A 26,862-nucleotide genomic window follows, 5' to 3' on the forward strand; every position below is an offset into this window, starting at 1 on the left:
CTCATAGCTTTAGTGAGCCTTTATAATACAATCTATCCTCAGCACAAGTTGTATAATCAATTTGCTGTACTTCAGGATCCACCTGCTCCTGACTGAGGACAAACAGCAGCATAAGTGGCACTGTACCTGGATTTGCATGAGTCCTTGTGAGCGGATGGTGCCTCGGTTGGGAGTGATGGTAAATTCTTTGGGCTTTGCCCCTCCATTGCGTGCCTTCCTCCACATTGGCCTTGAGATGTCAGAGGCTTGATGCTCACTCATGACACTTGGCTCCCCAGTGCCATCTCCTGGGACACGAAGGTCAAAGGTCATGGGCACCAAAGAGGTGTTGCTGAGGCAGCAGGACAGGGTCTGAGGGAAACCTGCAAGAGAATGTTTTCACTCAACAGGAATTGTGAAGGAGCTCCATAAAGGCACTGAAAGTGACCCAAAAGGACACTCATTTGGACTCCTCCACACAGTCAACTTTTTCTTTTAGGAAAAGGAGTTTGTGCCTATGGCCCACACAGCAAGCACACAGGCCTATGTCATATAGCAACTCTAGGGGAAGAGCAACAACTCTTCCCCTAGAGGTATAGGTGTTCTGAAGGAATAACCATACAGTACATGGTTTGCAAGGAGAGTGGGGTTCCTAAATGACACTCCAAGCCAGCCAGCCCCAAACTGTGGCCCTTCAGATGTTTTTGCCTATAACTCCCATGATCCCTAGCTATCAGGAACAGTGGTCAGGGTTGATGGGAATTGTAGTCCAAAACATCTGGAGGGGCAAAGTTTGGGGGTGCCTGCTCCAAGCCATATGCTAGAAGGGAAGACAACCCTACACCCACTTCTCAAGGCTAATTTCCAATCTACACAGTTTCTAGACCACTCTTAATCCAAGACAACTCCAGGATAAGCATAAATAGGCACAAAAGGTAGATCAACACAAATAGGTACAATGTGTGTTTAGTCGTTTAGTCGTGTCCAACTCTTCGTGACCCCATGACCAGAGCACGCCAGGTACTCTAGGTATATAGGTACAATAGGCACAAGTAAAAAAAAATCATACTAACAGTTTAATATAACAGATTAACAAAATGTCACAGTGAAACAGAAATAGAACTATAAAAACTACAATGTAAACTATGTCACATCACAAAAAAGATTGTCCTATTGGTGCCACTTGAAGTATGTTGTCCACAGGCATGCCTCATTTTACTGCATTTCGCTTTACGTATTGCACTTTGCAGATATTGCTCCTTATGAGGATGTGGGTTCAGCTGCAGGCAGCCCAGCCACTTCCAGAGGGAGGAAGCCCACCCACCACCTGCCAATACCCCTCTTCTGGGCACAGCAATGGAGCTGGCAAGGGCTATATCCGGGTTTCCCCCCTTCAGCCTCTGCAGCCAGGTGGGCCTGGATTAGTATACAGTACAGTGTAAACATAATTTTTATATATCACTGGGAAACAAAATAAATTGTGTGACTCATTTTATTGCGATATTCACTTTAGTGTGATGTTCTGGAAAAGAACCTGCAGTATCTCCAAGATATGTCTGTATTTGCAAGTGAGAGCACCCCCCCCTCTCAACTTTGGAATGCCCTCCCCACTCAGGGCTTTTCCTTTTAAAATACATCACATACTTCCACTACAGAAGGCACTCAGAACAGGGCCTTGATCAAAGATCTTAAGACATGGGAAGAAGAACTCCACCATGTATTTGGGTCTCAGGCTTTCTAAGGTTTTAAAAGGGCCAGCACTCAGAATTGGGCTCAGAAGCAAAGAAGCAGCCATGCAGTTCTTTCAAAATTGATTCTATATGAACCTACCTGGCTGTACCAGTCAAAATTCTGGGATTTGAGTTCTGCACTAATGGAAGCTCAAATGGAAGCTTCCAAGCCATCTTTAAGGGAAGCCTCATATATAAAGCCATTACAAATGATCCAGACATGAGGTTATCTATGTATTGATCACCATGACCAAGGTATTCCGGTCTGGCTACAACATTCTGAACCAGCTGGAATTTCGAAACACTCTTCAAAGGCAGCTCTCCAGGTAGGCCAGCCAGCAGCCAAGGCATCAAAAAGGACTCGATTGGATTTTTATTTTTAATTTATTCATCAAAAACAAAGAGGTGAGGGCTAAAATGAAATGGTGTTGAGAAATGGAAAATGTGCAGAAAAAGTAATGAGTTCTCTTGAATAACAGGAATATGGAGCAGGATGGGGCAGGTTATGGTGGCTATCAAGCACCAATTACGCCTTCAGCCACACCACTATTGATTTCACATTTAAACGTCAGATTGTCTTTAATGAGGCTGGGACAGAGGAGCCAGGATCAACACTGGAATGCAAATTATCTGAAATAATGAGTTAAGAATATATTGGGGAAGATGAGTTTGCAGCAGGAAGAGGGAAACAAATACAGGTCTGCAAGGAGAACAGGGGGGTTGAATAGCTACATCAGCAATAGGAACATAACAAGAGGATCAGACCAACAGTCCACCTAGTCCAGCCACAGTGGTGAGGCAGATGCCTCTGGAAGTCCATAAGATGGAAAGACAGCTCTCCTTTCCTCATTGATTTGATGGTTTTTAGAGCTGGAACCCTCAAGGTTCAGAGGCAGTCCATTTAGCTATCATAGCTAATCAGTTTTGAAAGACATTGTTGTTTAGTCGTTTAGTCGTGTCCGACTCTTCGTGACCCCATGGACCATAGCACGCCAGGCACTCCTGTCTTCCACTGCCTCCCGTAGTTTGGTCAAACTCATGTTCGTAGCTTCGAGAACACTGTCCAACCATCTTGTCCTCTGTCGTCCCCTTCTCCTAGTGCCCTCAATCTTTCCCAACATCAGGGTCTTTTCCAAGGATTCTTCTCTTCTCATGAGGTGGCCAAAGTATTGGAGCCTCAGCTTCACGATCTGTCCTTCCAGGGAGCACTCAGGGCTGATTTCCTTAACTGGTCTTTTTTATTATTCAAAGCCAGTGACCATCATTTGTTCTCGCAATAATGAATTCCATAAGGAAATTATGCATTGCATAAAGTGGTACTTTATTTGGTCTTTCCTGAAACTAATCCCAGTCAACCCTAATCCTTCCTAAAGATTATCTGTTATATTTCTTTATTTGTATTTCCTCAGCTCTTGGTTCTTCGCCACCCCCATCCCATCTACTTTTGTTAGGCTCTCTTAGAACAGCTTCCACCTCTTTCTTCAAAACCCACCTTAAAACTCACTTCGCAATCACCATTTCCTGGAGAAGAACCAATGCCTCACCTTGAGCACACTCTCAGCTGCCCTTACCTAGCCCTCCCCATCCTATTATTTCTATTCCTGCAAAATGCATGTTCTAAGACAAGCTGGTACTCCCTACAGTTGGTGGCAATGCTGGCTAGGGCTGATGGGAGTACTGGTCCAAAACAGCTGGAAGGCCACAGAGGTTGGGGAAGGCTACTCTAAGTCATCTGGGTATGAAGGGACAAACCCATTATGATTTCCATGCACTGCTCTTTGTGAGCACCTGGGTGGTAGCCCTTAGTAGGAAACAGAACACTAGTGTATTAGATGGATGTTGGTCTGCTTGAGCAACACATTTATTATGTCCTTAAAGCCAGTCTAGCCTACAAGTAGGATTCACAACTGCCCTTGTTTTTAAAGAAATCTAACTAATAATTATAATTAATAATAACAACAACAACAATCCACAAATAGTGCAAACTTACCAAAGGAGACATCCCCAAAATCAAGGGATGGGACATTGAAATGAAATGTCGGTCCAATGACGCAGCCCCTGAGAGGGAAAACAGAGACTCCTTTGTAACAGGACTCAGAGAAAAGTCACCTTTAGCTGAAGGATTAAGCAGAACTTTTAGGGCCAAAGGCTCCCACCCTGCCTTTGCAACATACAAGTGTGGTTGTCAGGGGACCAAGGGAGAGAGTTATGCTTGAATTGTTGTGGAATGCAGAATCTAACATCAGATGCATTTGAATATACATGCACATGTGCACATATGTGCACACACACTCATCTTTGTCACAGACTACAGCTCAAGACAGCAGTAGAGAACTGGGACTTCCATTGTCTGAATAACCCCCTTCTTGAGTTATGAATGTGATGGACCTCAGGAAGTGGGTTGTCAGTATAGCTTTGTGTGTCTGTATCTCTACAAAAATGTTTTCTTTTTAAACATCAGTTTTACCTCGAAACTTCCCTAGGGATATGCATGAAACTCATTGCCACAGTTTCTCCAGCTTACCTAATCACTAAGATCACAGGCTGGGGAGATCCATTCACACTGAATTTGAACTCTTCAAAGAATTGTCCCAGGATGGTACAGCTGAAGGTGACCTGAATGGCCTGGTGGCCTCCTGGCTCAATTATTCCTTCACTGGGCTGAAATGTGAAACAGGCACCCAGGGCCGTGGATGGCCATACCAGGCTGAAGAGGGCATCAATAGCTCCTTTGTTAGAAAGGATAGCCTGCAGCAAGGGAGGGAAAAAGATGAAAACAATCTTAATTCTCAAAGAAGCATGGGCGTAGGCAGGGGGGCAGGGGGGGCAATTGCCCTCCCTAGAAGCAAAAGGCTGAGGGGCGCAGGCGTGGCAGCCCCAGGCTCCCGCTCCCGTCGCGAAGCTCCAGAGCGTAAGCGGGGAGCGTAAGCGGAGGAGCGCTAAGCAGCGGGGAGCGTAAGCGGAGGAGGCAGCCACAGGCTCGCGTTCCCCGCGCGCTCCTGGAGCTTCGCGCCGGGAGCAGGAGCCTGGGGCCGCCTCCTCGGAAGACCTGGGAGGCGGAGGAGTCAGCCACAAGCTCGCGCTCCCCGCGCACCTCTGGAGCTTCGCGCCGGGAGCCTGGGGCCGCCTCCTCGGAAGAGCTGGGCGGCGCAGGCAACGTAGCCCCACCCACATTCCCACTGTGGCCCCTCCCCTCCCGCCCCTTGCCCCCGCCCCTTGCCCCCCCTAATTATGATCCTGGGTACGCCCCTGCAAAGAAGCAACTCATTTACATTTCTGTTAAAACTGGTGCTGCTGTCTCCAACTTCCATTCTATTGTTACCTTCATCACAGATGTCTAGATTACAAAATCCTTGGCTAGGAATGTGGGAGGTTGGCTTCTATGAACCAAAGGTAGATAAGAGTATTGGACTTTAGACAGGGAGACATGAGTTCAAAACCTCACTCAGCTATGGCTCTGACTGGGTGGCCTTGGATATCCTGCTTCTCTTAGCCTAAGTGACCTCAAAGGATAAAACAATGTGAATGCCCTAAGCTCATGGAAGGAAGGCAGAGCAAAGCTCTGATGAAAAACAGGACTCACCTCATAACTGTGGGCTGAGCCAACAAAAATTTTCCCAACATCCAGCTGGTCAAAGTTGAAAAGCAGCTTGGGAGCCATGGCCTCTCCTTTGATGCGCAGAGGGAGCCGGGTCTCTCGCCCTGGGAAGATGAGAATCTACCTTTAGGATATGAACTCAAAAGATACTGAGTGGAAGGAAGCACTAAAGCAAAAAAGTGAAACTGGTCTGACAGAAATAGTTGAAACAACAGCTAGGGTCTTGTCTGACCATCACAACTGTTTTGCACAAGTTGTAATTTCAAAGTTACATCAATTTCTGAAAAAGCATGAAAAGTTAATGTTGGGATATTCTAATCAATGCATCAAACTCAAGAGAAATGGTGCAGAGAGGGCTAAAACTCAGAAGCAGGTCCATACTTTGAGCACCCGAGTAGACAGATATATAGCCAGGAAGCCAACTCATGCAAGGCAAGCTCAAACATTGTAGATGACAGCTGACAGTCTTGTAACAGCATGTGTGTGCATGACTTTCTCTGGTCATGCAGATTTACAGTGTTGTATCTAGCTACATTATACTTAGAGTAGGTTCACTGATTCTTAGGTTCATTAATCTCTGAGTCTCCTCTGACTTACTTGGAGTCCTGGATCCATCATGTTGCCTGGACGCTAATATTATTACTTTGGTTTGAGTCCAACACACTAGGAGGAAGAGCTCTGCTCAAAGGGTAAAGCTCCTGGTTAATAATAACTGAGTCTTTCTGGTGGGCTTTCCAGGGAAGTATCACTCCCCCTGGGCTTTAGATGAAAGTATATATACTTTATAGAAGAAGAAACCCACTGTGTAAGTGGATGCTTTAATTTGTAGTCTGTGTGGCACATCCATTTGTTGAATCCTCTGCTTTAGCCCTTAAAAAGTTCGTGTTCTCTCTCTCATCACTGCATGGGGTTTGCTTGGCAACAACCACACATGGTAATTAGCACAAATGTGTACTAACACACTGCATTTGTGTCTGGCAGCTAAACCGCTGTCCCTGTTCTGCTTTCAGCCAAGGGAGATGTTTTAACTCTTTCCTCCTTATAATTCCATATTGTGGGACTGTCACAGCCTTCCAGGGTTAGGCCTGCAAATGATCCACGGGAAGGGACAGCAGTGAGGGCATAGTTATGTCAGGGAGAAGCCAAAGTCCAGAGCAGCAAACAAAAATAAGAGCAGCCAGGGGCAAGAACATAGCCATGGTCATATGGGGTGGTCAAGTTCCGAAAGGCAGCAGTCTAGAAGAGTGAGATGCAGCATGGGAATTTCTAGAGCAGTTACTCCCTCAGGAGGGACAGTTATATAAGCCTGGCAGTCAAGTTCCTATTGGCTCCCAAGATCAGTTGGTCCAGCTAGGCAGATCAATAGTTCCTTCTGCCTGAGAGCTGTCCCCTGCATGACAGAAGCAAAGTACGAGGCAAAGAACCCTTATTCCTTACATTAGGTCTCTTCATTTCTGCGTATCCTTCTGTTCTGATTTTTTTTCTGTTATCCTCTCTAGTTTTCTAGTACCTTCCTGTGTCCCAACTCTCTTCCCCTATTCTGTATCTTTGTGCATTTTCTCTCATCACTTCTTATTTACAGAATACATTACTAGCTCATATTATTTCATTCAATTGAATCTTTTTCTTTTTAAATAATAGGACGTTGAGGTTCCTTTATTTCAGGTGGTCTATTTCTAATTACAGTTGGCTTTCATGCACCCAAGTTCTTAGTTCTCTGTTGTCAAAATAAGGCTGTCAACCCCTATTTTGATGCATGTTCTTATAGCACCTAAAGTTAGTTTAAGGACTTCATGAATTATTTTTACTACTGTTGTTATTAAAGCTGAAGAAAATTGTGTAGTTTTCTGCTGTACTTGTATTTGAATTGCTATCCATCCTTCCAGATGTTTTTGCCACTGAAGCTAAGCAGGCTAGCTCTGATCAGCAGCTGGGTAGAACACTGCCTGAAAACTGGTCTGCCCCCAATCCCATGTATGTCACCTTGGGTTCCAGGATGCAAGAAAGGCAGAATATAACCTTGGTCTGCCATCAGCCAGTCCCCACCTGTCTGCTTTCGTACATCTGTTCCAGGGCTGCTGGCACTGGCTGTCAGTTTTCTCCTCAATCTCTGTGTTGTCATTAAGTAGAGAGGAGGATGGGGGCAAAACTAGAATTGGTTGGCTCTGCCTCTCTTTGGCTCTAGCTCCACTTCCTACTGGCCTCTCTGCCTTCCACCAGCCACCACTGATTAGACCTTCCCAGTCCTATACTGGGGATCAGCAGTCAAGTTCTTCAAGGAATAGCTAGCAAGTTGTCAACAAATATAAATTTCTTCTTCCCTCTCCATGGAACCCTGATGGATCAATGTGGCTTATTGTGAGTGGCTGATCATAATACCATTTCTACGTGCTCTTGCAAAGCCCACAAGGATATGGTTGTTTTCTTGAAAGAGTACAAAGTACTACTGTTTCTCTACTCCAAATATGTCCTCCTCCCAGCAATACTTTTCCCTCCCACTGCATTTGATACTCACATTCAGTGTTCCACATGTTTGTGGTGGAAACATTTGAAACAACGTTGAGAGAAACTACGGTAAGTTTGGGTAAAATGATATGGAGCAGAAAAGTGGCTATGGAGAAAGGGTTACACACTCCTTCCCTCCCCCAACTTCTCTTCCATTCAAGATTTCACACACACACACACACACACACACACACAGAGAGAGAGAGAGAGAGAGAGAGAGAGAGAGAGAGAGAGAGAGAAGGGAATGTGTCAGCAGCTGCTATTATTGCAAAGACAGCTGTGCTGTGCTCCTCCTCCTGCTGCCTGGGTCGGGGAAGTAAATACAAAAAACAGACCCCTGTGTTGCAATTCAAACGAGAATCAAACATAGAGCAACACGCGACCATACATGGGAATGCAATGTCAATGTCGGGGTCGGGGAAGTGGCAGGAGCAATGCTCCCCTGGTCTCAGCCTCTGGCCAGGTTGGGGGTGGCCAAACATGGAAGGAGAGAGAGAGGAAAGATTCACATGGCCCTTCTGCCACCACCACCCCACACACACTAGCAGCACGATTTCCATGCCTCCTTGGGCCTGCACCCTAGGCAGGGGCCAACCTCACCAATGGCTAGGTATGCTCCAGTCCAGAGCCTGCAACAACACACTGCTTCTCTGCAAAGGGCAAACAAACATGCTCAGGGCTGGTTTCTTTCCTCTTGTCAAGCAGAGCAGGCTTGAATATGTGATTCAGACTGTGCTAGGCACCTCCCAATCAAGCTGGCAGGCATCTGATATAACTGGGAGGCCTACTGATCCAGACTTCAGAAAGTCTGAAAGCACCTAACATATCCCATAATAAAAAAAATTCCTTCAGTAGCACCTTAAAGACCAACTAAGTTTTTATTTTGGTATGAGCTTTCGTGTGCATGAAGAAGTGTGCATGCACACGAAAGCTCATACCAAAATAAAAACTTAGTTGGTCTTTAAGGTGCTACTGAAGGAATTTTTTTTATTTTACTTCGATCCAGACCAACACGGCTACCTACCTATATCCCATAATGACAGTGTGAGGCGGGAATATCATACCTGAGATATCACAGTATACAGTTCGGTGATAAACCCCAGCTTCTTGTGGCCTGAAAATCACGCTGATTTCGGTTGTGGAATCGGGCCAAACCTCTCCCTCCTAAAGATGGAAGGGAAGTGATATGTGAGGTCTTTCAAAAACACTTTAAGCACCACACTTCCAGCTCTGCCCTCTCAACATGAAGCAGGTCTAAAGAATCCTTTCAACCTGGGGAGCAGGAAGCGCAGCATTTGCTGGATTGTCTTCTGTGTTCAAAGATTCCAACAAGACAAGCTAAGCTATCCCATACCATCTTTACTCAGTTTCACACATCCAAGTCTCATCCTCCCTACTCCTGTCTGTGCACTAGCTTAATAAGACCTCCTTCTTCAAAAACAGTGTCCTACCAAGTGGCAGGTGCCAGCAGCAAACATGTGCTTGTGGCTATTTGCTTTATGCTCTGCTTGTAAGCTTTCCAGAGGCATTTGACAGGCCTCCATTGGAAACAGAATTCTGGACTAGGTGACACAAAGTGGGGGCTGAGACCCTAATGCTAGAGGACCCAATGGAGCACCTCACTTTTTCCTCCAAGACATCTAAAGCACCTCTAAGAGCCCAAGCATTCCTTCAAGGAAGAAGATACCACCTTCTTACCCAAGCAGGTTCTTTAATTGCTCTGTTGACGAACCAACCAGTGCTCAATGGAGCAGCACTCTCCTTTCCCAAGACTTGGGCATTATGGTCTTGACAGTGACCGTTTGAGTCACTGAAACAACACACCTGACTCATGCTCAGTGTGTATTCCAGCAACTCTCTCTGCTAAACCTTTTGCAGTAATGGTCTTTGGCTGGCTGCCTTCCATTTTATACTCGTGCCTTTCATTTTTTTTACTGTATGTATGTAACACTTTACTGTACATTGAGCATTAGGAAGCTGTCATACACATAGTCAGCCCTCTGGTTCATCTAGCTCAGTATTGTCTACTATTATTATAAATTAAATTAAATTAAATTTATATACTGCCCTGTATCTGTAGATCCCAGGGCAGTTCACAACATAAAATTACAATATAAAACACATACACAATACATAATGAAAATAAGAACAAAAACAGAACAACCCCCCCTCCCAGTCTACACTGACTGGCAGCAACTCTACAGGGTTTCAGGCAGGGGACATGTATTGTTGACAAATCTGAAGATCATAGTTGCTACTCTCACGTCAAATATTTGACTAAGGCACCAGAAAAGGAACATTGAACTCTGTGTATCACAGGATATGGCTTTCCAATCTAATGTTGGCATGATTATTACTTTACCTTGCTTTCTTTCAAACCACATACAATAAAGTCACATCGGCCTTTGACAGAAGCCTGGCAGAAGTCAAGGTATATTGGTTGGATCAAGTGCTTAGAACTTTATCCACAAAATCCATTAAGTTATCAAAAAAGACCTGGTATGGCTTGTTGTTTAGAAAAACATATTGTTATCAGAACTAATGGTATTTTCCTCTTACTGCTTACAACCAAACACATGAGCTAGTTCGTCCACACATGAGCTGAGAAGCAGAGGTTTAGAGCTAAGTGTGCTGGATGGTCAGTGCACACAAATGAGTGGGCATTTCATTTCAGGGGTCTTGCAGCTCTTACCAAGAGCCTGCAAAATAACAGCCCATGTTGAAGGGTCAGTGAGCAGGACAGATTCAGATAGGTTGGTTGTGTAGCCCTCATTTCATGCCACAATCAGCAAGACCAAGGATGCCCTTATATATGGAGCTAGCTTACCAGGCTCCTTCCTACTTGGCCTCTCAGAGTTTCGGATGCAGCCCAATAATGTTATAAGAATTGCATCACTGGAATTGCTGTTTGTTCCCAGTATCCTGTTCTCAAAAGGCATTTTACTCTATGACTTCCCCAGGAAACCAGAAAGTCAGACACACCCAGGTAAAACCACCCTGTTAAGAATGGAGCCATTACAAGCCCATTGCCTTAGTGTTGCCTCCTTGGCACACATTCCCAGACAGTCCTTCCCCTATTGGCTGGAGTCATCACCAGAATATCTAAGCTTGCAGGCCCACCCTCAAAATATTATGGGCTCATTCATCAGTGGACTGACAAATGCAATACATCACCAGCTAATTAAAAGGAACTTGCTCTGGTAAATATGCATTTGCCAAGTGGCCTTCTAGGCGGTTGAGTTTAGCTGTGTTTCAGCTTTTATTTGCTGCTGCAACAATCTGATAAGAGGGTATAAAAAGTTAAGATTCCTGACAGAGCAGCATGTTTAAAGGGGAGGGCAGTGATGTCCTGTCAAGGGCAGTGCAATAGCAGCACACACCTTACCTTCCTTTGCTTCTGGTTTCCATTTCCAAGGAGTCAGCTCGCACATGTTCACAATGTGACTTGCAGCTAATAGATGTTGCAAATGGAATCAAAGCTATTCAGCAGTTAGAAGAGCAAAAGCCACCTGGGCTTCCCCCACAGCTTTTTTGCTGACAGATCATGCTTCTTTGCAAAACCAAATCAAGCTAAATTTGAGATGTACTCTGAAAGTCAGAGTTGCATAACCATTTATTTCCCATGGGCTTGGAAAGATGTTCAGATCATTTGGCTTTTTACTTTCCACAAACATATTCTTTTTTTTAAAGTTGGGTTTCTTTATTTTTCCATAACCCTTTAGTTTCAGAATCTGTCCTCACGTTGCTTTGTTCAAGCAACAAGATTAGACCAGACCACAAAGAGCTTAGATTTGCAGCCCAGAAACAACTCTTTACTAACACCACTTACTGACTAGGTGGCTCTGACTCACCAATGGGTCTCTGGAGTGATGCCTGCAGACTAGTGAAAACAACAAATAATCTTGGATATAGCCTAGTTGGCTTTTGTCATTTACTGGTTCCCTGCTGGAGATCTTGCTCTTCACATACAGTTTTCACAGTGTGAGAACTTCAGTTCCAGATTTCCTGCCTTAAGTAGCAGGTTGGACTAGGTAGCCTACAAGGACCTCAGTCCCACAGGAATTAGTAACAGCATAGCTGTCAACCCTCCCTTTTTTGCGGGAAACTCCCTTATTCCAAGCCACAGCTGTCAGCCTTCCCTTTTTTTGCTGGAAATCCCCTTATTCCAGCGCCGTTTCCCACTGCTATCCTGGATTGTTAGATATACCGTAGACTGTCCCCAGGACAGGTGAGGCTGCTGCTGATCCCTTATTTTCAAATCCAAAATTTGACAGCCATGAGTGACAGCCACCAACCTAGGTGGCTTTAAAAGAGGATTAACCAAATTCATGGAGAGGGTTTCTGAATACCATTTGCTGGAAATCACAGGAAGGGAGAGTGCTCTTGTACTCTGCTCCTGCTTGTGGGTTTGCCACAGGCATCTGGTTGGCCACTGTGAGAACAGGATCCTGGGTCAGATGGGCCACTGGCCTGATCCAGCAGGCTCTTCATGTTCTTACAGCTCCCTTTCCAAGCTCTAAGGTTCTATGACAACATCATCCAAGGTATAAGGTTTTGGGGAAAAACAGAGATAACAATAATTACAAGCTTTTCTGCTTGCAAGCAAGGTTTTAATTGGTGTCAGCAGAAGAGAAAGCTGAATCTCCCAACATCCAGCTTCATTGAATGACCCCCAGTGAGGTCTAGTTTCAAGAGAGAGGGAGAAATTTATCTGTCTACTTTCTCCACACTACAAATAATTTCATACAACTCTGATGTCATCCCCCTACTCAAGAGCACAGCAACAAAGTTTGCGAGAATGGCTGAAGGAGCTGCACATGCTTAGCCTTAGCCTGGAGAAGAGCAGATTAACGGGAGGCTTGATAGGGGTCTTCAAATATCTGAAGGGCTGTCAGTCATGCAGAAGATGGGAAAGGCGTGTTCCCTGTTGTTCCTGACTACAGGAAATGGCAAGGAAGCAGGTAGCAAGAGTTGTTCAACTGTGGAACAGGCTCCCTTAGCTAGTGGTATGCTTTCTTCCTCTGGAGGTATTTAAGCAGAGGCTGGATGACCAACTGCCAGGGATGCTGTAGCTGCACACCCTGCCCTGCAGAAATGACCTCCCTCATTCCTTTCAATGCTATGATTTTATGGGAGGGAATGTCCTAGTGCTGGGTCCGAGGATGGTGTAGAGCTCCACTATTGATGGAGATGCCCTCATAATTTTGTTGTTGTTGTTGTTGTTTAGTCATGTCCGACTCTTTGTGACCCCATGGACCAGAGCACGCCAGGCACTCCTGTCTTCCACTGCCTCCCGCAGTTTGGTCAGACTCATGTTGGTAGCTTCGAGAACACTGTCCAACCATCTCATCTTCTATGTCCTTCTCCTTGTGCCCTCAATCTTTCCCAACATCAGGGGCTTTTCCAGGGAGTCTTCTCTTCTCATGAGGTGGCCAAAGTATTGGAGCCTCAGCTTCAGGATCTGTCCTTCCAGTGAGCACTCAGGGCTGATTTCCTTCAGAATGGATAGGTTTGATCTTCTTGAAGTCCATGGGACTCAAGAGTCTCCTCCAGCACCATAATTCAAAAGCACCAATTCTTCGGCCATCAGCCTTCTTTATGGTCCAGCTCTCACTTCCATACATCACTACTGGGAAAACCATAGCTTTAACTATACGGACCTTTGTTGGCAAGGTGATGTCTCTGCTTTTTAAGATGCTGTCTAGGTTTGTCATTGCTTTTCTCCCAAGAAGCAGGCATCTTTTAATTTCGTGACTGCTGCCACCATCTGCAGTGATCATGGAACCCAAGAAAGTAAAATCTCTCACTGCCTCCATTTCTTCCCCTTCTACTTGCCAGGAGGTGATGGGACCAGTGGCCATGATCTTAGTTTTTTTGATGTTGAGCTTCAGACCATATTTTGCACTCTCCTCTTTCACCCTCATTAAAAGGTTCTTCAATTCCTCCTCACTTTCTGCCATCAAGGTTGTGTCATCAGCATATCTGAGGTTGTTGATGTTTCTTCCTCATAATTTTAAGAAGTGTTAAATATGGCTTCTGCCCAGTGCTACCCCCATCCTATCAATGATTGCACTTTTTAAACCATGCTCTGCTGGCATATATTTAGTGCAGAACAGCTGCAATGGCAGAGCATTCTGCTAGCATACCTGTGGTGTTTCATTGGCCTTATCTTTCATGGTGGTAGTCATGGGTGCAATCAGGATTTTGAGGGGCAGGTTTTTTGGGGGGCAGAACCTCAAATTTGTATTGATTTGTATTTAGGGGGGCAGCTGTCTGCCACCCTACCAGGGCTACACCCATAGTGGCAGTGCATCTTGCATTCTGCCAAATCCAAGAGCCCCTCAGCCAACATAGCTCAAACACAGGATTGCTTGGTCAGCCTTCCATCTCCAGTGTGAGGAGAATAACAGATACAGTGGTACCTTGCTTCTGAAACGTAATCCATTCCGGAAGTCCGTTCAACTTCCGAAACGTTTGAAAACCAAGGCGTGGATTCTGATTGGTGCTAGCGCCCCAGAAACAATAGCTAACAGCTGCATCGGACGTTTGGCTTCCAAAAAACATTCGAAAACTTGGACACTTACTTCTGGGTTCTCAGTGTTCGAGAGCCGAAATATTCGAGTACCAAGGCATTCGAGAATCAAGGTTCTACTGTATATGCAATTTGACGCTGTTCTTTTTTAATAGAAAGGAAGGAAGGAAGGGAGAGGGGGGGGGAAGGAATTTCCCTCACAAAGTTTGGGTGAGGATTACTGAGAATACCCAAAAGCTTCTTTAGAACACAGCATGCAAATAGCAGAACACAGCATACAAATAGCATAGGCACTCCTATGCTTGTCATAATTTCTAAGCACAGTTTCTTACCAGAGGCTCAACAGTAAAAACGTGATTGTTGAAGAGCATGGAGTCTTCCTGCACCCTGGCCTGGCGGTTCTGAAAGGTACGGGTAACAATGGAGAGATGCTCACGAAGATCAGGATGCATATTACACTCAGCCAGGAGCTCATCCAGCATACCCTCTTCCTCAGCCTGCAGTGTATGGCATAGCCTGGAGCCGCAGAGGAAAGGAAGGAGGAAATGGATCATGTACTGTAATAGGCAACTTGGAGCCAAGGAGGGTTGGCTGCAAGCTGGGAAACTGGAGTCTCCATAGAAGAGAGCAAGAGAGGATGGCGGGAACTCTCAGGCTACAACTGGCATTTGCTTGCAGGATAAACAGCAGGTTTTCAAGGTTTGGGGGAATGTTGAGACCAATCCCTCCAGCTCTGACAGCCAACACATCAAGTAGCCGTCTTGGGATCCTACACGACTTTTGAATTTAGCAAGGCCTTAGGGCAGGCTAGGGGAGTCTGCCCTAGCTTGCCCTAGCCTCCCCTCCAGATATTTTGGACTTCAACTCCCATCAGCCTGAGCCATCATGGCCAAGGGTTAGACATGATAGAAGCTGTAGTCCAAAAACATCTGGAGGGCAACAGCTTGAGGAAAGCTGCTCTAGGCTATGCCCCTCTAAGACCTTCTCTCTTCCCTTAGCCGCTCTCTCATTCTGACTATGCTGAGAGGGCAAGAGAATGAAACATACGTGTGTGAGAGAGAGAGTGTGTATGAGCGCGCGCACATACACAACAGCAACAACTCAGTGCAGGCATGTTTAGTACTCCACATTCAAAAAGGGTATGAGGTACCCATCTTGCAAGTTAAGAAATGCCAAACCAATGAAGAAGGCCTAGTAAAATCAGCCTCAGCTCAAATATACAGTTCTCTTTTCCCCCTTCAGCAACCAAGACCATCTTACTCAAGTAAAGCCTGATTTAGCAATCTAATAGGAAAGTGTGGGAGATGCAGCTGAGTCCTCCTCAACAATGGATAATTTTTTCATCTATGCAGCAGCCATGGCTAACTTTTTTCTAATATAGTTTTATTGATTTCCAATATATAACAATTACAAAAAAGAAAGAAAAGAATACAAAAACAAAATCCCAACTCACCCCTCTTTCCCCTCCAGGACAGATCAATCTAGTTAAGTTTGCCAAAGTCCAATCTGTGGTTTCAGTAGTTGCCATTCTTCAGGTTGATCAGTAAAGTATTTTATAAAAGCCATGGCTAACTTTAATTAGTTGAAAATATGGAGTAAGATGGTGCATATCCTGAAAGTTCTCACTGGCAAAGCAGTGAAGCAAGAAATAGAGTATGACTATGACAAACAGTTGCCCTTATGCCATTTAGCATTGTGAGCAAAACATCCCTCTCATAACCACTCCTTGTCAGGAACACTTCCTTCATTAGCCAGTTACACACCTCCAAAGTGTTATCACAGAAGCTGTGTAAATTTAATAGCCTCACTGCAATGCCTTTTTAAAAGTCCCTCTGAATTATTATCCTCCTTGATGCTCCCAGAATAAAGAATGACTCCCTGATGTCTTCATGGGATGTCAAGAGCAGAAGGAGGCCTGCTGCACCCTTTGCCAGGTGGACCAGACTTTTGTCACACTTTAGGTCTGGCTGTTCTCCAGCCATTATTAATTTTCATGACAAAGTAAAAGTGTCCAGAAATGAAGAGTCTGCTCTGCATTCAGCCCTGAAATTCACCTTCCCATGAAGAGCTTAGATCAGACCAGCATAATGTAGAATCCACCCACATTGAATATGGCCCACCAGATGTACCTTGGAGCTTGTCAAGGATTCAACAACTCCCCCCCCCCATTATTGCAGTCCCAAGCAAGCTACCAAAAAAACAGGAAGTTGTTGGACCTTCTGGTGGGCACTTGCCTTTGGCTTAGTCGGACGCTTACTAAAGATGCCCCAACAGCACCACAACAACACCACAGAAGGTCAAAAGTGGTGACCTGGACGTTTCAGTGCTTAACGGGTAGGGCCAGCCCAAGGCATTTCATTGCCTGAGGCAAAGGACAAGACACCAACTCTCTCTCCCAATTCCAAGTACAAGAGCCAACCAACTGGCAGCTGAATCTTATTTTAACACTGGTGATGGGACAGCATCCTCTTTCACTGCACCTGGGGGGGGGAGTGTTTACAGGGATACTGCATGACTCACACACCTCTGTCTGCTCCCCACCCCTCAGCAGCTGCCACCAGAGATGGCTCTTTCACTCTGCCTAACAGTAGGGCCAGCCTGTTTACAAGTCACAATTCAGGCAGCTATGGTACCGGTAATCCTGCATGTGGATCCTGTGCTGAGGGACCTCTCATTGCAGCCCCAAATCCCATTACTTGCTCAGATCTGGGTCCCCATAGGAACAAAAATCACCCCACTTCCTCCCAATTGTGCAGTTATGGAGAGGCTGTGTCAGCCACAGGGATCCAGAGGGCTGGAAGCAGGGAAAGGAAGGGGCTGAACTCATCCTCACTTCTGCCCCACTGGAGATGGAGGGCAAACATCATGCTCCCTCTGGGCATCAGCACTGAGACTTAGCAGAAGGGGCTGGAGTCTGAGAAGGGTGTCAGAATCTGGGTGCTGCTGCCTCCCCTCCCTCTCAGCACCCTGCACCTATCCTTGAAGACCCTCCTTTTATTGAGGGAGAAGGGAAGGAACCCTGGAAGCTCCTGGCTTGTAACTCTGAGCCCCCTTACCCCAAGTTGTTCCTCTTTCTCCTTGGGGCATATAGCCCATACACTCACTGGCCTCAAGTCTCACTCTGACCAAAGAGGAAGGTTACAGCTACTGTAGTGTCGCCTGCAGTCTGGTCCTTTAGGGAAGCCACAGGTGCCTTCAAATCCACAGCAAGTAGAAGGCAAGGACCAGCCCACCAACTCAGCCCCAGCCATCCTGCCACAGATCCCTTCCATTCTCGTAGCTACACCTGCCACCCCACCCCCACCCCATTTCTCCACCTGTTCTGTGCCTCTCAGAGAGCTCTAGACTCTGATGGCAGCAGAGTCTGCTGCTAGAGATGAATGAGTCTGGAAGTTTCGGTTTCTTTCCATTTCTCATTTTCCAACTCTTCAGGTCACCACATTTCCACATCCGCTAGCATTAGCTTTTTTAAAAAAAACTCATCATAAAATTTATCTGTGCTTTAGTGCATGTTTCTCATAATGGCCACATTTTTGCAAGCAATTTTCCTTAATGGGATGCATTTTTAGATGTTGCTTTCACCAATGAAGGGCTTTTAATGCATACTTTCCCTTAACATAAACATTTTTCACACATTTTGGGTTGGAGAACAGGAACAGCAACATTCAGAAAAGTGCAAAGTTGGAAGGGTCCAACAGATTGCCCATTTTTCACCTCTCCTGCTGTTAAAATTCCTTCTCTGCTACCCAGTTACTCCACACACACTCTGCTGCCATGGCCCAGTAGCTGCACTTTGTATTGCCCTTGTGCAAAAGCAGCATTAGCATCAAGGAATCTACTGTCCATGCTAAAGTTGGTGCAAGTTGGAAATCGAATTTTGGGAGACTGGCCATGTGTGGTAAAACAGCAGGCACATGCATATTGTGCTGAGGGGATCATGCAAAGTTGTGCATTGATAGGTAGCCACAAGAAACCAGCTCATTGATTGGTGCCTGTTAAGTTCCATCTTTGGTCCACACTGAGAGCACTGTTAGAGCCACAGGAACCAGCGGAATCAACAGAGCAATAGAGTTACACAAATGTGGCTGGTGTAGAAATTGTATAAGATGTTCTGTACTTTAAAATTGTTGTGAGTTTTTTGGGGGGTGGGGTGGGGGTAGAGGTTAGGCTGACTGCCTGAGATCCTTCTAATTCCTGGATCCAGCAAGGATTCAATTGTTGAACTATCTAGTAGGAGCCATAATGGCCTAAGTATGGGTCGATAAAATGGGTGGTGGGCCCTCCCTCAACTACCTGTTAGTTAGAAAGACAAAAACTATAGTGGTGGTGTGTGTGAGAGAAAGCTAAAGGCTAGAGGCAGGCTGAGCATCTGAGTGAAAGAGCCATGCCTGATTTCTGCTGGAATCCAAGGTGTGGCTATTGGAAGAAGACCTTCTTACAGGTTTGATGCTGTAAGTTCCTCCATCATAGGCTCAGGTTTTATATATGTATAAATAAACCATGTATCATAGAGACACCATAGTCTCGGTCGTCCCTTATTCTGAGGAAACCAAACCCAGTGTAAGCACCTGGAACCCCTGCAATCATGCACCACTCAGAGACTGGGGTGGCATGCAATAATATAATTGGCATTGACCAAGATCAGGGTGGCCCAAGATGTGGCCTAATGGCCACATGAGACTCTCAATACCTCCTTTGGCAGCCCTCATGCTGCCTTCCCAAAGTCAAGTAAGTGAGGTGCTGGGCTTTGGGAAGGAGGCATGATGGCTCTGACAGGGTCCTAGAGTCCTCCTGCCTCCTTCCCAAAACCAAGTTAGCGCTTCCCCAGCTTTGCGAAGGAGAAAGGAGGACTCTAGGACCCTGCCAGAGCCCCACATTTCCTTCTTAAAGCCCAGCACTTCACTTAGCCAGCTTTGGGAAGGCAGTGTGAAGGCATCCAATTTTGGCCTAATTTGTCTCACCCCACCCCACTTCCCGTGCACCACAAGGCAGTGTATGGCCTGCAAGATCCATGTCAAAGTACCCTTGCAGCCCACTTGGTTGTACTGCCCTGACCTAGACAAACACACGTTTTGGTTTCACACTAGGAGGGTTCGAAGAATACTTACCATAAAGTACCCAAATGATGGACTGTTTTTCAAATTATGTGACACCTTAAACTTCTTAAAAACCACACATACTTTCTCTGTAACCTGAAGATAAAACCCTACAAGCTAACAGGGATTTCTTTTTAAATATATATTTTATTTGGGAACAGTTGGCCACTTTATTTGTATTTATATGTTATATTAGATACATTGCATAATTATATGAAACTATGGTGTAATAAACTTTGAAAGTGAGTAAGGATTGTGAATATGTTTCACTATAATACTGAATTTAAAAGTTTGGGGTGGGGAACCCAAAAAATCCAGAGCCCTCAAGCTTACCTTTGTTTTTTCTGCTCTTCCTCTTCTTGTGTTGCAAAGATCTTCCACTGGAAACGCGCAATGATATCGCTCCGATTGTGAATAACCACAGACCTCTGGCTCACTAAAGTGATATAAGTTTTCTCAACTATCAAGGAGTTCTTGTCCAGTCTCACATTGACGTCTGTAGCTGCTCCATATAAGCCTACATGAATATCTTCCCCTAGGAGAGACAGCAAATGAGAAATGGAGGACTGACAGAATTGAGAAGACCTGCATTTTTTGAGAAGTGCTTTCTTTCAACAAGCTCCACAAAACACAGGTGCTTGTGTGTGTCCAACAAGGAATCTTCCTCTTTAGAAGATTTCCTAGGCCAGACATGGAATGGAACTGTCTAGGTCACGGGTGTCAAACACAAGGTCCGCGGGCCAAATCTGGCCCGCCAGACCTCGTCATGTGGCCCGTCGAGCGCCCCAGCCAGCGGGACCCAGCAGCGGGACCTTGCTGCTGAAGCGCCGCGCCGACAAAGCGCCGACAAACAGCTGGGGCCGCGGGGGGTAGAAAGGCAGCCAGAGCAGCGCTGCGTGGAGCGCCCCGAGCCACAACAGGAGAAGGAGGAGGCAGCTTGCCGGGTCAGCGCCGGGCAGCGCCACACGGAGAGTCCCGAGCCTCTGCGACGCAGCAGTGCTCTGTAGCACTTTGAATCCTCCTCCTCCTGCCACGGCTCGGCGCCTGGAAACGGCTGCTGCTGCTGCTGCTGAAGCACAGACAAGGCACCCAGCAGCGCCACGTGGAGGATTCAAAGTGCTACAGAGCACTGCTGCGTCCCAGAGGCTCGGGACTCTCCGCACGGCGCTGCCGGGCACCGACCCGGCAAGCCGCCTCCTCCTCTTGCGTCACCTCCTCCTCCTCCTCCTCCTGCCGCGGCTCAGCCTCATGAACGTGAGCTCAGCAGCGGCTCAGCCTCATGAACATGCAACTCTGAGGCTTTATGCACTTCTCCTAAAATGGACACCCGCTGCCTCACGCTGCACGGGAAATGCTTTTTGCCCCTGGCCTGGGTCCCTTCGCGCTCTTTTCTGGTGCTGAATCAAGGCGGCGACCCCCCCCCGCTCCCTTTCTTTCTTCCTCTCTCTCATTCTTATTCTTTCTTTCCCTCTCCTTCCTTCCTTCTTTATCTCTGTCTTCTCTCCCTCTTTCTTTTTCTTTCATCCTTTATTCCTTCTTTCCTACTCTTCTTTCTCTCACCTCTTTCCTTCCTCTCTCCCTCCTGCTCCCTCTTTTCTTTCTTTCTTTCTTTCTTCCTTACTTCCTTCCTTTCTTCCCTCCGTCCTTCCCATCTTTCTTCCTCTCCCTCATTCTTATTCTTTCTTTCCCTCTACTTCCTTCCTTCTTTCTCCCTTTCCGTCTTCTCTCCCTCTTTCCTTTTCTTTCCTTCTTTATTCCCTTCCTTATTTCCTACTCTTCTTTCTCTCCCCTCTTTCCTTCCTTCCTCTCTCCCTCCCACTCCCTCTTTTCTTTCTTCCTTCCTTCCTTCCTTCCTTCCTTCCTCCCCTCCCCTCCCCTCCCTCTCGCTCTCCTCAGAAACATGGGATGCTGCTTTATACTTCTGGCCCTTAAACCCTGGAACCAGGAGAACAGCTCCAGGGAGTCAACCTCAGCCAGTCCCTTTGGTGAAGGGTAGTGGCTCACTGGCAGAACATCTGTCCTGCATGCAGAAGGACCCCAGCATCTCCAGGCACTAGTAGCTCTGCAAAGGTCCTGCATGAAACCCTAGCGAGCCTCCACCACCCAGTGCAGTTACCAAAAATCATTTTTCAATAAATTGTACAATAATTGTACATTTGAATATCTACTTGCCATTATTCTGACTATGTTTCTGCTTTCAGAGCTAGTTATTACTTAATTATTACAAAAAACAGTAATAATTGAATGCAGTGACAATAATTTATGATAATAAAGAGTGGACACATAGTCCTACAGATACAACCGGCCCTTTGAGGGTGACCAAACTGCTGGTGCAGCCCCCAATGAATTTGAGTTTGACACCCCTGGTCTAGGTCATTGTCTCAGCAGCAATACCTGGGGCTTGTGAAAATAGTGGAAGAACAGTGCAATCTCCACAGAAATAGATAGGCTTAGTGCTTGTCTCCCATCCTTTCAAAAGGTGTGATGTTGGCATGTGCAATAATAATGCTTTTTGGCAAGCATTTACCATGCATTTACTTTGGCATACCATCCCTGTTACCTTTCTCCAGTGGAGCCCTTTTATCAGCATGCTTATTTTTCACAGCTGAGTTTATAATTTGTGTAAATTATGCAATAGCACTTAAACAAGCAACTGTTTTAGGGCAAAATCAATATTGGATTGTTGTTTTAGCACGCTGCCATTTCTAGTCTTTCTAGCTGGCAAACATTTTATCATCATGCTTTTCCACCCAACCTTCTAATTTGCCCTAAAATAACTTTAAAGATATTTTCAAAGTTATGCATAATAGCGCTTAAATTTAAAAAGTGTGTTAGCACAAATTAAACATTGATTTAAAAATTGATTGTTCAATGTTGTTTTTAAAAAAGTGTGTTTGAGTGCGTTGTCCTTTTCCTGCACACATGGTTATATCACACCCACAAGTGTGGATCATGGGATATAACAGGTTGGATACACACCAACAGTGCCATATTCCCTTCCCTACCACAACACACACAAACCCCCAAAAAACCCTGTGTAAGTGCCTAGAACCCCTGCAATCTTGTTCTGGACTACTGTGGTTCTCAGCTATGTGTGTGTGCGTGTGTGCCTTCTCAGCATAACAGATGCAGACAATTGACTGAGCGTATAACAGTATTGATTTGTTGTTTTGTCAGCATAGAAGTCTCAAAAACCTAATCAGGCACTAATTTATCTTTTTGGGTAAGGTGCTTCAGAAAGGGTGAGACATGCCACCATCAATCATGTTGGTATCCTGCTATGCAGGCCAGGTAGTTTGCAGTCTGGATTGAAGGGGACTCAGTGGCACACAGCCTTCTGTGAAGAGAAGCCAGGCTGTTAATGCACAGGTGCCATGCGCTGCATACAGGGGTTGGTTCTAGTGAAAATACAAAGGTATTTCTCTCTCTGAGTACGTCAGGATCATCTTAACATTGGAATCACGGCTGAGTAGTGATAGCAGAGTGGGATTTTCCACATTGTGATGGAACCTTTCAAATATAGGCTCTGGCATAAACAGCATCTTTGGCAGGACAACTGCAAACTGCTGGTACTATTGCTGCATCAAATGCTTGGATGAAGATCTTCTCTTGGAGCTTAAGCCAAAGTCTGAGGGCCAAATCAGATGTAACCTTCAATTTAGGTACCTCTTGACATGACTGAAGGCACTCATTCACATACAGCATTGTTCTAGCAGTTCTGAAAACTTCATCCAACAGAAGAGATTTCTGTCATTTAGTGCCTGTGGAAGTGTCACACCCATATGCTGCTTTGGCACCATTATTACAGCAGCTGGCAGGTAACACACACACAAAAAAAGGGGTTACTGAGCACTGTTGCTTCAGAAACTGTGTTGACCTGGGAGGAATCAGCGAGTAGGCAAAGCAGGGTTAGGTGAAGCATGTTGCAGAAAAGTCTGCAAGCAATGCTGTTAGGCAGCCACCGTTCATTTCAGCAGGGCTCTTGTGCAACTCTCATGCCAAACTCCTGGAAGTGACTTCAGTTCAGACAGCAGAGCAGCCCCATGGAAGTAGCAAGGCATCTGCAGTAGAGGTTCCTAGATTACACTGGATTGATTTTATGTACCCTTTCATTCCACAACAAGAAAGCTAAAAGAAAATGATACATCCTTTTATTTTGCACTCACCTGTGTCATAATGCACTACAAGGTCCTCACAGTGGTTACCACTCTTTTGAGGATGGAAGTCAATGGTGAATTGTGTGGTTTCCTGGATTCCAAGGGTCCCAATGGAGGGCTCGATAGAGAAGGGTCTGAAATGCAAAGGAGAAATCTGGAATCAATGGGACACATTAATCTGAAGCCCATGGATTTCAATGGGAACTAATTGCAATTACCTTGGTCAGGATCAAACTCATTTTTTTACTAGCCTGGTTAACACGGTTTAGTGATCTTGTAACACTTTTCAACGGGGCTTTTGTACTCCCAGCCAGAGGGCTAAAGAGATCTAAAAGGTGTATTTATCCCCCTCTTTCAAGGCATGTCAATAAGCAGCACTGACCATTCTCAACTATCTTCATATCAGAGACAGCCTCTGGATTCAAGTGGACCAACTGCTGCAGTTGCTCTCAGGTCCTGCTTGAGGGCTTCTCAGATGTATGTTTTTTGCCACTGTGAGAACAAGATGCCTGAAGAGGTGGGTTTTGGTCTTAACTAGCAGCCAGTATCATCTTCTTATGTCCTTAGGCTGCAGGTACAAAACCAAGACTGGATATACCAGAGTGACACACTCACGTGGAGTACAAGGGCATAAGCAGGGAGCTCTTTTCTAATGCAGAGCTCACCTAGATAAGACAAAGTGAAAGCTGGGGAGCAGTTAAAGCCATCGGTAGCCAATGCTATCTTAGGTCTAAGCTACACCCACAGCACCAGCACTCCAGCCTTCTTAGCTCTCACTAATGCAGAGCTGTGTTAGACCCAAACCATGTCAGTGGTCTATATCCAAGGTGTGGCTGGCCCAAATTCCCCAAGGTTAAAGCACAAGAAATATTTCCTGCAGCCTATGAGAAACCTGCTCAGTAACTTTAAACATGTTTGACTGAAGTCATTGTCTCCCTTATTATACAGAAATATTAAAATACATACAATAAAGGTTGGTTGGTTGGGGGAAGTCATTGTCTCATGTTCTGGCTATTACTGATGTCACATTCCATAATCTGAAACCTTCTAACCCAGACAGAAATCTTGAGGTTTTACCTCTGTGTAGTGATTTGATAGCGGGCCTCTCGGTTGCCAATGTTACGAACAAGCAGTGTTTTCTGTGTGTTGTACTTGACCGGGCAGGTGGAGAAATTCAGCTTGTCTGGGAAATCCAAAATGCCTCTGGCACCAATGGCTCGAATAGGGACAATAAACTTTTCCCTTTCAGTAATGCACGTTACTTCATGGATATAATCCTGGGGAGAAAGAATAATGTGCAAGTAAGAAGCCTTGTTTCTGGGGGCTCAGCATCCCTCCACCATAGCAGATGCCAGAAAACAATCTTCAAAGTGCACAGCATAGTATTGTAGGATCTACTGACACACCCAATTGCCCCAGAAAAATGACACCTGAACTCACTTCAACCTCTGATTAGGGTCTCACTGCAAACACCTGCAATGACTCTCCAGGAGCTGATTTGTCTCTCTGGACAAACCAGGAGCTGCAACCAAGTATTGTTATGGGCTTACAGTTTTTATTTCTCTGGAGGAGACAAACCAGACAACAGACTAAGCCAAACCATATCTTAGAAAAATAGAGGAGCAAAGCAGTTGCAATCTGCTCTCTGGGAGCCTATGCATTTGTGCTCCGCCATAGTTTGGCTTTCTGTTACATGTGAACACATCCATGTGAATATGTGTAGAAACTACCCACTGTACAAACGTAAAATTTATATTCATTGCCCTATCCATTCTTGCCTCAGGCCCCCGCCCACCAATGTGGTCTCTGAATAGTTACCCAGATGTATCCCTCAGGCTGAGACAGGTTCCTCATCCTTGTGCAAGATGTTATTAGGCAAAGGATCAAGGCAGCCTTGTCCATATCCTTGGGCCTCAATAAATGAAATTTTTATTCATCTCTTTGATGTTTCCATTTGTTCAAGTTAGACAAGATTCATGGGTATCTGAGGCCAGCCACCTGTGTCCTTGATCCTTGTCCATACTAGCTCATTAAGAGAGCCAGAGATAGAATCAGCAAATGGATGGCAGAGTGCAGCATTAGCACATCAGCTCCTATACATTGTGTTCCTCTTCAAACATCCTACCAACTTTTCCTTCTCTGATTTATTCCTTTTGTTTGAGAAGTCCTTCTGCCAATTGTGTGTTCAAGGAGGGTGATGCTGACAATAGGAGGAAATGAGAAATGCCACACATTCCACAAAGGGTGAGCCTGAACTGCAGGGCTATGTGAAAAGGCCTGCTAGTCTCAGGCTTAGGCTCTTTGGCTCCCAGTCTCCTGCATCTTTCTTTGCCATGCGGCCTTAAACAGAAACACAGATTTCCCAGCAGGAGAGGCGATGATCTTACCTTGTTCTCTTCAGGAGTGAAGAGGATGCGGAATGTCGAATGCATGCCAGGTGCAACTTTGTTACACACATCATTGGGGCTTATGACTCTGAAGTAAGGTGAACTCTCCAGAACAACTTTCACCAGCCGAGGGATCTATAAGAAATACAGAAAAATATTTTGCCATGCCATGATTCAAACAGATGAATAAAATTAACCAGCCTTGCCATGAGAGACATATTCTGTTTTCTAGCAGCCAACAACCTAGACGGGCTGATCCTCTGGTCCAGCTACATCTGTATAGTGGTGGTAAAGTAATCCTATGCGCTTACAGCAGTAAGCACAAGTGAGGCAGCACAAGAATTACTGGAGAAATAAGTGGTAAGATGCAGCCTTGAGAACATCCCTGGTAACTCTGCTGCTCCTCACCAAACATGATGTTGTGCACCAAGACTGCCCACCCATTATCCATGCATATGTCAAGGAGCTATCAATGATCCAGGACAAGCACAGGACAGGCACAGAAGGCAATTCCACACACATGGAAGGCACAGAAGGCAATTAACTCTTTCTTATAGAAAATAGCAACACAGCCTCTGGTTTGCCTTAATCCAGCTAAGATGTTGCTGAAACTGACCACTAGCTCCGCCATTCCCCCTCTAGCCTTCCATTCTAGATTCCTCCCAAGCAGACAAAGGCTGCAACAAGGGGGCAAGCTCCTCCTCTGGGCATGTCTGGCCTGTTGCTCAGCAACTTGCACAACTCTCCTCAAGCGGGGTGTCAGAGCAGGAGGCGAGCCAGCAGGACTGAGACTGTCCTGCTGCCGTGTAGCAGGGCCAACCTCTGACTTCTCTTGGTCTGAATCTGTGCTCACACTGTGACTCTCAGCCTCTAACCCT

The 26,862-nt window shown here is 45.7% G+C and overlaps 1 protein-coding gene across 2 annotated transcripts in view; it reads right to left on the reverse strand.

The window, feature by feature from the left end:
• Positions 1 to 26,862, reverse strand: part of HYDIN (HYDIN axonemal central pair apparatus protein) — a 148,887-nt gene that overhangs the window by 111,435 nt on the left and 10,590 nt on the right. For both annotated transcript variants that reach the window (XM_060275918.2, XM_060275916.2), the window contains exons 5-14: positions 25,985 to 26,119; positions 24,675 to 24,874; positions 23,607 to 23,731; positions 19,774 to 19,975; positions 14,677 to 14,860; positions 8,877 to 8,976; positions 5,293 to 5,411; positions 4,234 to 4,457; positions 3,700 to 3,767; positions 127 to 362 (exon numbers count right to left, since the gene is read on the reverse strand). In XM_060275918.2, the coding sequence (XP_060131901.2) occupies positions 127 to 362; positions 3,700 to 3,767; positions 4,234 to 4,457; positions 5,293 to 5,411; positions 8,877 to 8,976; positions 14,677 to 14,860; positions 19,774 to 19,975; positions 23,607 to 23,731; positions 24,675 to 24,874; positions 25,985 to 26,119 (1,593 nt within the window). The remainder of the gene's footprint in view (positions 1 to 126; positions 363 to 3,699; positions 3,768 to 4,233; positions 4,458 to 5,292; positions 5,412 to 8,876; positions 8,977 to 14,676; positions 14,861 to 19,773; positions 19,976 to 23,606; positions 23,732 to 24,674; positions 24,875 to 25,984; positions 26,120 to 26,862) is intronic.

The sequence above is a fragment of the Zootoca vivipara genome, chromosome 6 (genome assembly GCF_965207765.1).
Source record: "Zootoca vivipara chromosome 6, rZooViv2.hap1.1, whole genome shotgun sequence".
Classification (NCBI taxonomy): Eukaryota; Metazoa; Chordata; class Lepidosauria; order Squamata; family Lacertidae; genus Zootoca; species Zootoca vivipara.